The sequence below is a fragment of the Rousettus aegyptiacus genome, unplaced genomic scaffold (genome assembly GCF_014176215.1).
Source record: "Rousettus aegyptiacus isolate mRouAeg1 unplaced genomic scaffold, mRouAeg1.p scaffold_m13_p_2, whole genome shotgun sequence".
Lineage (NCBI taxonomy): Eukaryota > Metazoa > Chordata > Mammalia > Chiroptera > Pteropodidae > Rousettus > Rousettus aegyptiacus.
This window is the reverse complement of record NW_023416295.1, coordinates 95791771-95805723: the sequence shown is the minus strand read 5'-3', so window position 1 is coordinate 95805723 and position 13953 is coordinate 95791771. Positions and strand designations below refer to the sequence as shown.

The 13953-nt window shown below is 50.3% G+C and overlaps 1 protein-coding gene across 1 annotated transcript in view; it reads left to right on the top strand.

Moving 5' to 3' along the window:
- The window catches only part of IQSEC3 (IQ motif and Sec7 domain ArfGEF 3), a 99762-nt gene that overhangs the window by 48839 nt on the left and 36970 nt on the right, over window positions 1-13953 (top strand). Inside the window, exons 3-4 of the mRNA XM_016142634.2 lie at window positions 1128-1407; window positions 12763-13886. Of these exons, the coding sequence (XP_015998120.2) occupies window positions 1128-1407; window positions 12763-13886 (1404 nt within the window). The remainder of the gene's footprint in view (window positions 1-1127; window positions 1408-12762; window positions 13887-13953) is intronic.

Genomic DNA, 13953 nt, shown 5'->3' with positions numbered 1-13953 from the left:
GACCAAAGCCATACCATGTCAGAGCTTGGGTTTCAACCTATAGTGGGAGCCATGATGCTTCTCCTCTATGAAACAGATAGTGACTCCCTAAAAGCAGCAACTAATATTCCAGCCAATAGAGCAGTGAAAACTGGAGTCGCCTGAGAAGGCTTCATGGAGAGATGGCCTAACACTGGACCTTGAGGGAAGGGCAGAACTTGGAGCTGACTGAGGAAGGGAGAAACCTGAGTGCACTAATGCCCCAGGACAGTCTAGAGTGTGGCTGTCCGGCTAGCAGGTGTCTTCTTATAGTAGGCAAGTGGGCAGCAGCTACAGCTCAGCCTGCTGATGGCTCCATGGGAGAAGAGGAGGAGCCAGGGAAAAACAGATGCTTTCCTAAACCCATCAGGGCAAGAACCCCCCTCTTCACAGACCCAGCCCTAAAAAGCTGAGGTCTACCCCCACTGGAGGTGCTTTATGCCCAAGCCAGGCCTATAAGCACCAATTCCTCCCCAGAATCATTTGACCAAAAGCCATACCATGTCAGAGCTTGGGTTTCAACCTATAGTGGGAGCTGGTTTGGTGTGAATTATCTTCCTCCCAGGTTCCTAAGCCAATGGCCAGAGAGCTAGCCCACTGATAATTACAACAGTTACCACTTGTGTATAGCGGTGACCATAAACCAGGCACTGTTTTAAGAACTTTAACTTAAGTCTTCCATAAAGCCTCATCTTTATGAGGTAGATACTGTTAATATACCCATTTTATAGCTGGGAAACAGGTACAGTGAGTTTAACCTGCTCAGAGTCCCATCGCTAATAAGAAGCAGAGCCCAGATTTTACCCAGGCAGCCTACTCTTAACCACTCTACTCTACTGCTTCTAAGCAGAGGTTCATGACCTCTGCCCATGGCTGGTTCTTCCCTCTGCTTAGGATATCCTCCTCAAGTTCAGATTCTCCTCCTTACCCAGGGCTAGTCCCTGCCAAGATAGCCTCTCCTTAGAGGGGACTGCAGGAGACACCCCTACTAGCCCCCACCACTAGAAAGGCCCATTGCTTCCAAAGTGCCCAATTTCTCTCCTCACCCTCACACCCACATGCACCCTGTCCCCCTCCCCCAACCGAGCACCGTTGCCTTTTGTTCACAGTGATGGCTCCTGCACCCAGACTGGTGGGGGCATGGAGGACTCCGTGGTGGCAGCGGCGGTGGTGGCAGCCGGCAGACCCAGTGCCCATGCCCCGAAGGCTCAAGCCCAGGAGCTGCAGGAGGAGGAGGAGCAGCCAGGGGCGGGGGGTGCCTCCCCACGTGCTGGCCCCCACCGCGAGGCCTCCCCCGGCCGGCAGCAGCCTGCCCTGGTGACAGCGCTCTGCTCCCACGCCCCTGCCGCCTCCGATTACGAACTCTCCCTTGACCTAAAGAATAAACAGGTACCCAGGGCCTCCAATGGGGGGAGGGTAGGGTGGTGAAGGGGCCCTGCCTTTGGGAGCTGTCCAGGGTACCAGGGATCGCCCCATCTGGGCCCACCTCTGCTGCAGCCAAACCTCTTTTGCCACTAGTTCTCCCAAGTTGAGCTAAGTGATCTGCCCTTCACTGCAGCCCAGTCCCTCAGGCAACCAGCCTTTATATGCAAGGGTCACACCCTTGCAATGCCAGGCCTTTAGGCAGTGTGTCCAGGGCTCTGCTCCTCTCACCTTGTGCGGGAAGCCTAAACCGCCCCACAAAGCACTAAACAAGTGGCCCACCACCACCCGCTACTAAGAAAAGATAGTCCAGTTTATGTACCCACTCAAGGGGCAAACCCCACACCTAGGCACACATGGGCTCAAATGAAATTCAAAGATAGTGGTCTCGATACACTGAGGATTCCCAAGATTAACTCAGATCAGGGAAGTCCAAAGCTCCTCCATTGGAGAACAATTCCCATTGAGAGGTTCTAGGCCTCCATCTTCTATTCTGTGAAGCATGAAGAAAAAATGGTCAGTGATGGGGTCCTCGCAGAACCCCTCCAAATGATAATGTCACAGTTTTTCTTGGTGACCAGTTAAGAGCCCTGAAGGAAAAATCTATAAGTGTGTGTGTGTGTGTGTGTGCGTGCGTGTGCACACATGAATGTACTTAAAGAAAGACATTACGACTTGATGTTGTTAAGAAAGAGCATTGAACCTGGAGCCAGAGACAGGGCATCCAGTCTTATTCTTGCTCTGGTTAACTCTGTGACTTGGGGAGTGCTAGTTAAGCACTCTGCGCACTGTTTTCTCATCAGCAAAATTGGAACTCAGACCTTGGATTACCTCAGGTTCCCTTTATTTCGAAACATATAGGTTCTAAAGAACCAATCTTTAACCCACTGGACAAGGACAATCTTCCTTCTTTGGGAAGGAAAGCTAGTAGACGTCACGAAGACTGAGCCAAGCCAAACCGACCTCATCGCTTGCTTTAGACATTAATGTCAAGCTGTTATCCTGGATCAGGGGCCAGCTGTAATTCATTGTATCTGGCTCCCATAAAGTACTTGACGAAGTCTCTCATGATATCTATGTAGATTTGATAGAAAGTGGATTAGATCACAGTATAGTCAGGTGGGTTATTCTCAAACAGAATTCTCAAAAATTTATTTTTCCATCAGAGCCAATTCCAGGGTCGTCAAGTGGGAGGCTATCCTTGGTCATGTCCAGTTCAATCATTTTAACAGGGCATTGCTTTCTGATGACACAGCTAATGGGGGACAGCTAATATTGGATAGAATCCAAGATTTCAAAAATATCTCCATCTGATAGAAAGAAGGTTTAAATGGAAAAAGTCACATGAAATAGGGGGAAATATAAAGTTCTGCTCTTGACTTGGAAAAGCCCTCAGCACTAGTGTAACTTGAGCAGGCTTGGGCCTAGGCCTTGGGGCTCCAGTTCACCATCCACCAGAGATGAATCAACAGCTGGTGGAGCAGCTGCCAAAGACGTGAGTGCAGCGGCCTTCTCAGAAGGGTAGACAAAGCTCCAGAATAAGGGGGCTGCCAGCCAGAGCCCCACGCTAGCTATTGGTCAGGGCCTGTCTGGAGCCTTTGATTGGTTACGGGGGCTTCACTGAAGGGGGAAAATAAGAATCCTGAGGTTCTGAGGTTCTCATAAGAAGGAAAACAGGATTGGCTGGCATCATATGGAGAAACTCTAGACATGAAAATAAGCTTTAAATACAGAAGTGCTGGTGCACGAAAAAGGGATTAGATGTATTTTCTATCATTCCAGGCAAAAATAGTGGTACTAATGTATGAAAGCTATAGGAGAGGAAGATTTTAGCTCAGTTCACAATTAGAGCTGTTAAAAATATAGGATGTCCTGCTTGTGAGGTAGTGAGTTCTGTGTTACTGGGCATGCCCACACAGGGGCTGGAACACTGCATTGTGATATGGGTGGTAAGATGAGAGCCCTTTCAATTCCCCATGACTCTGCTCCTTGAAGACAGAGACCATCTCTTACTCATCTTTGTACCTTTCCCCTAGCGTCTAGCAGAGTGGTCTTGGACATAGTAAGAACTCACTGAGTGAATACTTTTTGAATAACTAAGACATGCAAAGCAACAAGGGAGTGGGTTACAAAAAGAAACAAAAGATGGTCCTTACCTGCCTCTCAAAGCGGTTACAGTTCAATTTAAGGAGCATCCAGTTAATAACAGCAAAGGAAACTCATGCTTTGGCTTGGGCGGGATGGCAGGAGAATAACTTCAATTTAGACCAACAAGATGGGATGTGGAGAGTTGTACAGTGTTCTGCTCAGTATCATGGACTTTTGTTTTTATAGTGGACATGACTCTAATAGGTAGGTTTGCATGTCAGGCCATCAGGAGAGGGGTAGGAAAGGTAGAGGGTGATGGGGCCCTCACACTAAGTGGATCCAGTCCTGGGGAAGAGCTCACCACCCCTGGCTCATGTATCTCTCTGAGCCGAACGTAGGCTTGGGGGTGGGGATGGGAGGAAGAAGGGGAAAAGCTAGAAGAGCTAGAGCAAAGTGATTAAAAATGTGGCACACATGAGACTGAGCTCTGCTCCTCTTTCTTCTGTAAATGAACTTTATGACCTTGGGCAAGTGGCTTAACTTCTCTGGGCCTCATTGTGTCATATCTCTTTGGGGCTTTGTACATACTGTTCCCTTTGCTTCCACCACTGACGTTCCTAGTCGCTCCATACGCCTGCACTTGGCCTCCAACACTCCTTCTTTTGCTTTGGGACTCACTTTGGCACTCCTTCCTTCTCTCTCACAGCTTGCGCTGCACCCCTCCCCCCCCCCCCCGCCCCCAAGGCTGTGCTGGATGCGCCTTCTCAGCGATCCCATAGCCCAGGTGTTCCCGTCATAACCATTCAGTGCTATATCACCATTTCCTGTTTACTTGACTCCTCCTTGAAGGCAGGGCCCATGACTTAGAATGCCAATGCTGGGCACAGTGCCTGGCATGAAAAAGATGTTGGAAGCATGAAAAGGGAAAAATAATAACTCAGTGACCTGGAGGGGGATGAGAATGGGCACGGGCATGAGGCCTTTAGCCAGGATCAACTCTACTTTAGCTTTCTTTGAGATCTAGGATTTAGTATTCTGATCCTGTGATCTCTGCCAGTCGCACAAATCCTGTAATCCTTGGACTGGAAGAAATCTTGGACAATCATCTCCCCAGTCCACCAACCTGTCAGTCCTGCTCCGTCAGCCAGTCCAGAATCCCAAGGATTTTCCATGGCTCCTCTCTTTCCCTTGCATCTGATCCTTCCCCCAAACCCCACTGATGCTACCTCTTAACTATTTCCCAAATCCCACCCTCTTCTGCCATCACCCCTGTCCCCACTCTAGTCTAGGCCCCCATCATCTCTGGCGTGTGCCTCTGGGCTCACCACCACAGATTCTCCTGCTTCAAGTTGCATCTCTTCCCACCTAAAATCTCCGCATTGCAGCTGAGTCCTCCTTATGAAGAACACATCTGATTATGGCACTCCCCTGCATGAAAGCCTTCTATGACCCCTCACGTGTGTTGGACAAACACTTCTCCAGGCTCTTCTACTGCCCCACATCCTGTCTGGCACCCACTTGGGGTTCCAGCCATTCCTATTTGCCTTTTCCCGAATCTCTAAGCCATCCTTTGCCTCTGGGTCTTAGTGTATTTTATTTCCTCTTCTGGGAATACTCCCCACCTGTCCCCCAATCATCTTTGCCTGGGTGATCTCTCCTTATACGTCAGGCTGTGTGCTTTTTCTGAGTGCCCCACTGCTGGCTCTGTGCTGTCTGGTAGCTGTCCCACTCTAAGAGCAAGGACTACGTTAATCTCAAGGCTGTCGCAGAGTTGAGCAGATTGTGCACTGAACAGCACCAGGGGTGCTGTTCACTTTATAGTCTGTGGAGAAGCAAGCGCTCCTTAGACCTGTGCACGAGGTACTGCCCCGCCCTTGCCCACCACTGTTTTCCTGTTTCCTAAGAAATGCTCGATATTGGAGGAACACGCGAATGAAAGAACAAACAAATGAACAAATGAACAAATGAATGAATGAATGGGGCCTGCCCCAGGCTTCCCTGTTCTCTCTGCCCACAGTCACACTGTGAGCAGGTCCTGCACGGCTTCTCTTGTCCTCTGCTCCCTCTGCCCTCAACTCTCTCACTTCACCTCACAGTGATCCTTGGGGCTACAATCTTGGGGGACAGGAGAGGACATTCAGGTCCCTTTGAGAGGCCCTTTAGGAAAGTGGCTGTGGCAAGGATATGGAGGGCACAGGCGTGATTTCCAGATTCACTCAGGCTCTCTAGGGAGTCATATCCTGTTCTCTGCCACCATGGAGGAGAAACCCACTGGAGCCCAAGTGTATGTCCAAATTACATAGCTCTCTATGCTGTCTAAGTCAGGCAGCAGTCAGTAGCATCCAGGCCCTGTTCCATAAGTCGGGGTTCTGGGTGGAAGCCGTGTTCTCCACTGGAGAGCAGCCCCTTCTCCAATAAATCTCCCACCTGCCAGCTTCAAGGTCCAGCCTCGCCATGGGGTACCTCTCAAGGGGAGTAGTGGCTACTTTTCCAACTCTCTGGACCTCAGTTTCCTCATTTGTGAAGCAAGGGACTGTACCGGAGGTACCTGAGGACCTTCCCACTTTGAAGGTGAGAGCTCTACGAGGGGCACAGAGGGCCCCAGGGGACCAGCCAGCAGGACAGTGGTGGAGGCAAGGTGCCTCGGGCTTCCCTCCTCTCAGTTCAGGGAACGGCATTGCACAGCTGCTCTGTCCTGGGCTCTGTGTGAGGCCTGAGGACACCACCATGTAGAAGACACAGTCCCAGTTCTCAGGGAGCCCACTTTCCAGCGGCAGGCGCTGACATGTAACCAGTACTAGCTAGCTGGCATGAGCGGCACTACGTGTTGGGCACAGTACTAGTTATTTTCCATGAATTATCTCCTCGGATTTTCACCACATCCCAGTGAGCTAGGTGCTATTACTATCCCCATTTAAGAATGAGCAGTCTGAGGCTTAGTGATGTGAAGTAACTTGCCCTAAGATGCATCCCAGGTGTGCATCCCTCGTGTAGCCAAGATTTGGACTCTACAGTCCAGGATTTTAACCCAGCGCTTGTCGCCATCTCCTCTGCTACATCGAAGGGTAGTTCCATGGAGGTGGCACCCAGGGCTTTGCAGGAGCACCAACAAGGGCAGCAGCCCAACCTGGGGTTCAAAGTAGGCTTCCTAGAGCAGCTCACCTGAAGGAGTCTCTGTGACCTAGGGGTAGCTGAGCCGTAGCCTCCCCCACTCCCACCTGCCTATCATCAGGAAAGGTTCCCAGGGGTAGTCCCACTCCTAGGCAGGCCTCAGTGACCTGCCATGTTGAGCATTTCTGTATCTCGAACAATGGCCAGGGAGGTGGCACACAGAGACGACAAAGGGGACACACCCCACCCGGTCAGGCCAATCTCTCCTGTGGGCCGCCCTGAGCATCACCTAAGCTCCTCTTCCCTCTGCACACTCCCCACTCCTCAGCCTCATGTGCAGTTTGCTTTGCCAAGTCCTGCAGGCTCATATCATTTAATGCTTCAGTGTTCTCTGTTAAGAAATCTTGAATCAGAGGAAATCCTCGCTCATATGTGAAAGCTCCCCACCCCACTCCTACCCAGGTCTAGCTCCCCCTCATTCCTTAGCAATGTGGCCCCCTAGCTAGCTGCTCTTCCACCCCCATCCTGACTTGGCAGCTGCCTCTCAGTGGCAACCTGAAGAGAGGGAGCATGTTCTAATTAACACTGAGAGGCTCATTAGAGAGACAGAGCCCCTGAGCCCCCCTTCACTGCTTCTTCTGGCAGAACCTGAGAGATTGCTCTCTTGGGAGGAGATGAGGCCACAATTACCCATGATTCATGGGGTTTAGAAAGAAGTGAGCAGAGCTGCTCTGTGGCCAGTGGGCCCAGAGGCCTCTCCCTCCCTGGGGCCAACCTCCCCTCCCACATCCATCTCTCAGCTCTCTGACCCGGCCCTAGTTAAGAAGAGGGTTAAGAGGTCTGGCTGGGGTGGATGGAGCTGACCTGGGGCACTGCCAAGTCCCTAAGCCCTATGGGAAATGGGGTGGGGGGAGGAAGGTGCAGCATTTGACTGCAAGCCCAGATTCAGAAAAGAGCCTGTATTTTTATTTCCCCTGGGACATAGGCGAGAGTTCAGTTTAGTTCATGTCTGCAAACATTTATTAAGCCCCAACCATGGCTCTGGCTCAGCATTGGGCACCAGGGATGTAGAGACAGATAATACTGTATGTATAGTCTGAGGGTACAAGAGAGCATTGAGAGTAGGAAGTAGGGAGACACACTGCAGGGTGGCAGTGTAGCAGGCACGAGGCTGGAATGTACAAGACATGGTTGCATTAAATGCATTGCAACAGATGGAGAAGATCCAACAGCTGAATTCAAATACCACAGTGAGCAATAGCCCTGTGCCAGGCTTTGTGCTGGGTGCTATACATGGATCAGAGGATGACTAAGACATATCTGAGGCCTTGAATAACGTGTGCTCTGTTGGAGTCTGGGGGGGAGGGAAGAAGGGTTTAGATAAATATCACAGAGATTAGTGGAGAAAATTGAGTGTCAAAGAGAAGTATGAAAAAATATTCCCCAAGAGGGGGCCCAAGGCAGGGAGGCCCTGTTTGGTTGGGGGACTGAGAAGGCTTCATGGACGAGGCACAGTTGAGACAGGTCTTGAAGAAAGGAGACAACTTTTACTTAGAGGGAAGGGGACAAGAGTAGAAGTAGAGGATGAGGAGGACACTGCAGGCTGAGCAAATGCTCAAAGCAAGAGAGCCCAGCATGGGCTAGGGGAGGAGCAGAGTCGAGCAGTTGTGTTCATGGATTTTGTATAGTAGAGGCTGGGAAGTAGGTTGGGGTGGGGATGGCTATAGGATTTTGAGGCTGGCATATGTAGAGGATGGGGCAAAGGAGAACCCAAGGACAAATGAAAGGTTCCCAGACTAGATGGCATTACAGCCAAGATGCTGTTAGGCAAATAAGTCATCAAGAGCTGATTTTGGGGAAACAGAGAAAGACAATGATTTTGCATAGGTGGATGGGGGAACCACTGATTTATAGACTGTTCGAAATTCAGGATTAGGCCAGGAATGGAGATTTGAGTCATTCATAATCATCATTGTCATTATCAAATAGCTACCACTTATTGATCACCTACTATGTGCCATATACTATGTGAAATAATTTAAGCCACACAACAAGCCACAGAGTCAGCAGGATTAGCCTCATTTAACATAAGAAAATTGAGAGTCAGAGATGTTAAGAAACTTGTCCAAGGTCAACCAGCAGGGATGAGGTAGATCTGGGACTAGGCATTTCCCCTACTGCTTATCAACCCATTAAAGTAGAGTGAAGTTATGACAGTGTGAACTAGGTTCTCAGACAAGAGGTGAGACCATCTTTAGAGTTGCCACAAAGGCTCTGTCTGAGATGGTTTCCCTTTTAATTACTTGCTAATTATCAGCTACCAGGGGCTGTTCTAATGACTTCCAACATAGAAGTCATGGAAGATGTCCAGGAGTACACAGAAAAATGATCATGGTTGGAGAATGGAAGATGACACACATATGAATTGTAACTAGCATGCTTAGGAATTTGGTAGTCAAAATATAGGATTTAGGAGCTCTATGGAGACATGAGATCTGGGGACAGAGTTTCAAGGTGATAAAAATATCAAGAGCTGCAGAAAAGAGGGAGGAGGAAGGTTGAGGATGAACTATTGGATTTAGTGATTAAAGATTATTGGTGACCTTCCCGAGAGTCATTTTAGAAGACTGGTGGGAGCAGGAGGCAGAATGAAAGGAGTCAGGGCATACAGGGTTAAAGCAGCAGTTTGGCATTTGCTCATGGAGTGAGGCAACGGGTATAGACTGGCCAAGAGGGTCAATGGAAATAGAAAGAGACTGGGCTAGTGCCCCAGAGCAGGGGCAGCAAGCAGAGTTGTGTTTTAGTCTCAGGAGATCTGGGAGAGTCTATAGGCAAGTGGAAAGGGGCCAATAGAAAGGTTGGGTTGGAAATGCTGGTAAAAGAGAAACCAGAGGTTGAAATAAACTTGCAAAGGAGGCAAGAGAGGGTGAGATCATCATCTCTGGGATAGGAAAGGTACAGTTCAGATAAGGAAGGTTTTTGAGAGTCAAAAAGATAACTCGGAATTAATTCTTTAACTTATTAAATATTTATCGAAGGCCTACTATGTGCTGGGCACTCTCTAAGTACTGGGGATAAAACAGTGGACATGGAAGGCAGAGCCTCTGCCTTCACGCAGCTTATATTCTAGTGGAGGACTTGATGCAACCGATTGAAGAATTTAAAATCCAATTTTCTTCTCTGCTTGGGGGAAGCATAGATAGTGGCTGGTAGAAGACCTCTCCTAGGGTTATCTCAGCCAGCCTTCTGCCTCCAAGCAGGATGATGATATACTGTTTTGGAAACATTTCAGCCAATGGGATTTCACACTTTCCACAGCATCTCCTAACCTAAAAAGAATGCTCATGGGCCTGGGGTTCCCCTCCAAGTATGAACAGGCCAGATAGGAAAGAGGTATGAATTTCTGCCTGGTGTCAGTTTCTCATAGTATTTGGGGAAGGGTAAGAAGGAGACAGAAATTGAGAGAGAAGGACGCAGTTAATTTGGTCAGTTCCCCTCACTCTACACTTCTCCTTGGAGAACTTTCCTGCCTAAACCGAGGCCAGTTCCCATTCCAGGCTTCAGGGGACCTGCCAGAGTTTCTCAGGGAGGACAGCTGAGTTACAAGGCTCTCTCCCTTTTGGCATGATTTCCACAGAAGTGGGAACAGAATTCCTGGAAAGCAGGTGTTTCTCTGGAATTCCTGGGTACATGGGGCCATACCTAGGTAAAGACCCCGTAGGCAACTGTCCAATTGGCATAGTGGCAGAATTCTAAGAGGGTTCCAGAAATTCCTGCCCCACACCTTAACCCGCCAGTGTAGGCAGGATTGTAGAATATGAGGCGAGATCACGCCTTTGATTAGGTTACCAATCAGTTGTCACTGAGTTAATCAAAAGGGAGGTCATCCTGGTTGGCCTAGCCCAATCAGGTGAACCCTTTGAAACAAAGTAAAAGCGTCAGAGAGACACTCTCCTGTTGTTAAAAGGGCCATGCAGCCAAGGACTAGTAACTGAGGTCCTCAGTCTACTAAACTCAAGGAACTTAATTCTGCCAACAACTGTGTGCTTGGAAGAGGGCCCCAAGCCTTACGTGAGAGTGGTGCCTTGATTTTAGCCCAGTGAGATTCCAAGGAGAGAACCCAGTTGAACTGTGCCCAGACTACTGACCTACAGAACTGTGAGAAAATAAATGGCAGTTGTTGTATGCTGCTGAGTTTATGATAACTTGCTATGCAGCAATAAATAATATACTTGGTATGATTTTTTAAAAGCACCTTGAAGTCCCCTACAATATGAAGATCATGAAGACTGGGAGAGCTTTCTGCCTTCTGCTTAATGCCCAGTACCTCGTAAAATGCAAATACTTCTGGGAGGAGTTGTGAAGGAAGCCTTTTAGCTATCCAAACCTTAATATGAATAAGTTTTCCAACTATCTTCAGAGAGGAAGGTTGGATGTGGGGAGGGAGACAGCATAATGCCACTAGGTTTGAGAATGAATAAGGTCACTGAATGGTGAGACTAGGAGAGCTGAAGACAGGATTGAGGACATTCCTTTTACCTAGGATTGTCCCTGGGTATTGGGATTATATTTGTGAGGTCTCCTGGGCTAGGAGGGTGCCTGTGCTGGTCCAGCTGTGGGGTACCCACAGGGAGGGAACAGTGACGATTGCTGGGGTTGCGAGGAGGCAGTCACTCCGGCTGCAATCCCTGGTGGGTCGCGTGAAGCAGGAAGTGGACAGAAGGGTATTTTCTATTTAGGAATAAAAATTTGCCTTGCTATCTGTACCACGATCCTGGGGGAACATGGAAGGGATATTGTTCTTGCCTTTAGTTGTTTATCTCAGCCCACCTATCCTGATTCTTAGCTTAGGAATGATGCTATGTGTAAATGGAGTGTATGGTTGTGAATAGAACATAATTTCAGGGCCCGGGAATACTTTTTCACTTCCCAAACTTCCCTAAGGACTTATCAGAGCCCACAATGTTACCATTTGTCCATCTTTTTAACATAGGTCTTGTCTCTTATTTAAATGCAAAAATCTTCCAGGAAGGAGCACGGTTACATGTTATTGATCATTCACATTTTAGGGGGAATATCTTTCTAGTCCTTTCCTGAGATGTTCTAATAAAAAAGGAAAAGAAAGAGCATAGCAACCTAAGGGGGAGAAAAGACCATAGACAGGGGACAGAGCTGAGAGGAGGTGAGTAAGGGCCTTGAGGACAAACTAGTCCCATGTCAGACATTTTCCTGGGTTCAGACCGACCCAGATGAAGCAACACGCCCCCACCAGCCAGCCCCACCCAGCACAGCCCTGGTCGTACAGCAGATATTGTTGAGAACGGAGGTGACTTCATTGGCGGAGCAGGGTAGCCTGGAGGGACTTCCACTCTTAAAACAGCCATCTATTATCCATCCATCCAACCATCCATCTGTCATCCATTAATTGAGCACCTACCAATTGCCAGCCCTTGGGCAGGATACTGGGAACACAGAGATGATCACACCCCAGTCCCAACCCTTATGACACCCCCAGGGACCGGGACTGCCCCAAAGCGGTGATATGATAGCTGAGAGAGAAAGCAGGCGAACAGGAGTAGCAGCATTTTTTTTTAGCATTTCCGTTTGATGTTTTATTATTTTATGTACACGAAAGTAGGAACAATAGTGTAATAAACTATCTTACAATCATCACCCAGCTCCAACAATTTTTATTAATATTATTTCATCTAGCTCTTCCACCTTTTTTGATGGAGTATTTTAATACAAATTCAAGGTATCATGCATTTCACCCATAACTACTTCCATATGCATCCCTGATAGGAACATTTTAAAATGACCACCAAACCAGCAATATCTCACTACCATCAGCAATGCCTCTCTCCCCTGCCCTGGGGCCTCACCAAATCCGGGAATTCAATCCTACATCTACACCGCTAGGCGTCTTGCCGAGGGCCTAGTATCTCCTACCGTAACATGCCAGTTTTCAAACCTGAGCCCCTCAGCGCCCCCTAGCTGTGCATTCCTGCAAAGTTTAGCCAGGTGACTTCCTGCACCGACGGACAGCCACCGGCATCATCTTTCGCAAGGGCTGTAACACCCCTTCCCTAACTGCGCACTTCCTCCTCTCCGTCCTTGTTACAGATTGAAATGCTAGAACACAAATACGGGGGCCACCTGGTGTCCCGGCGCGCCGCTTGCACCATTCAAACCGCTTTCCGCCAGTACCAGCTGAGCAAGAATTTCGAGAAGATCCGCAACTCGCTCCTGGAGAGCCGCCTGCCCAGGCGGATCTCCCTACGCAAAGTGCGTGCGCCGACGGCCGAGAGCCTGGCGGCGGAGAAGGCGCTCATGGAGGGCTATGGCCTCCTGGGACTGCCGCTGGTGCGCTCTCCCTCCCTGCCGCCTACCTTCGCCGGCACGCTCACCGAGCTGGAGGACTCCTTCACCGAGCAGGTGCAGTCCCTCGCCAAGTCCATCGACGACGCCCTCAGCACCTGGAGCCTCAAGACCATGTGCTCCCTGCAGGAGAGCGGGGCGTACCAGATACACCAGGCCCTGCACGCGGGCGCGGGGCCGCCGGGACTGGAGGCAGAAATGCGGGAGACCGAGAATGCCTGTTCGGGACCCGGGGAAGAGGCCCTGGAGTCTGCCGGCCTACCCCAGGGCCACAGCAGCACCCTTATGATGGCTTTCCGGGATGTCACCGTGCAGATCGCCAACCAGAACATCTCTGTCTCCTCCTCCACCGCTCTGTCAGTGGCCAACTGCCTGGGCGCGCAGACTGCCCAGGCCCCAGCAGAGGCCGTAGTAGGCCAAGACGAGCAGGGCGAGGCTCGGGGTCAAGAGGCTCCCGCGGCCCCCGCCGCGGGCCAGGGCGATGCGCCAGCCGAGACCACGTACACAGAGGCGGGAGCCGGCACAGCCCAGCACTCCAACCCGCCTGGGACGGGGGAGGCGGTGGCGGAGGAGGCTGGGGCCGGGAAGGCAGAGGAGGAAGAGGTGGAGGAGGCAGGGGAGGTGGGGAAAGGGGCCGAACCCGAGGCCGGTGACAACTCGGAGCAGCTGAGCTGCAGCAGCACGTCCACCAAGTCCGCCAAGTCAGGCTCGGAAGTCTCAGCCTCCACCTCCAAGGAAGCCCTGCAGGCTATGATCCTGAGCCTGCCTCGCTACCATTGCGAGAACCCCGCCAGCTGCAAGTCGCCCACGCTCTCCACCGACACTCTGCGCAAGCGCCTCTACCGAATCGGCCTCAACCTCTTCAACCTGTAAGTGAGCACTGGCTCGGGAGCTGCAGCGCGTCCTGGGGAGGTCGGGGAGGGAGGGAAGAAGAGG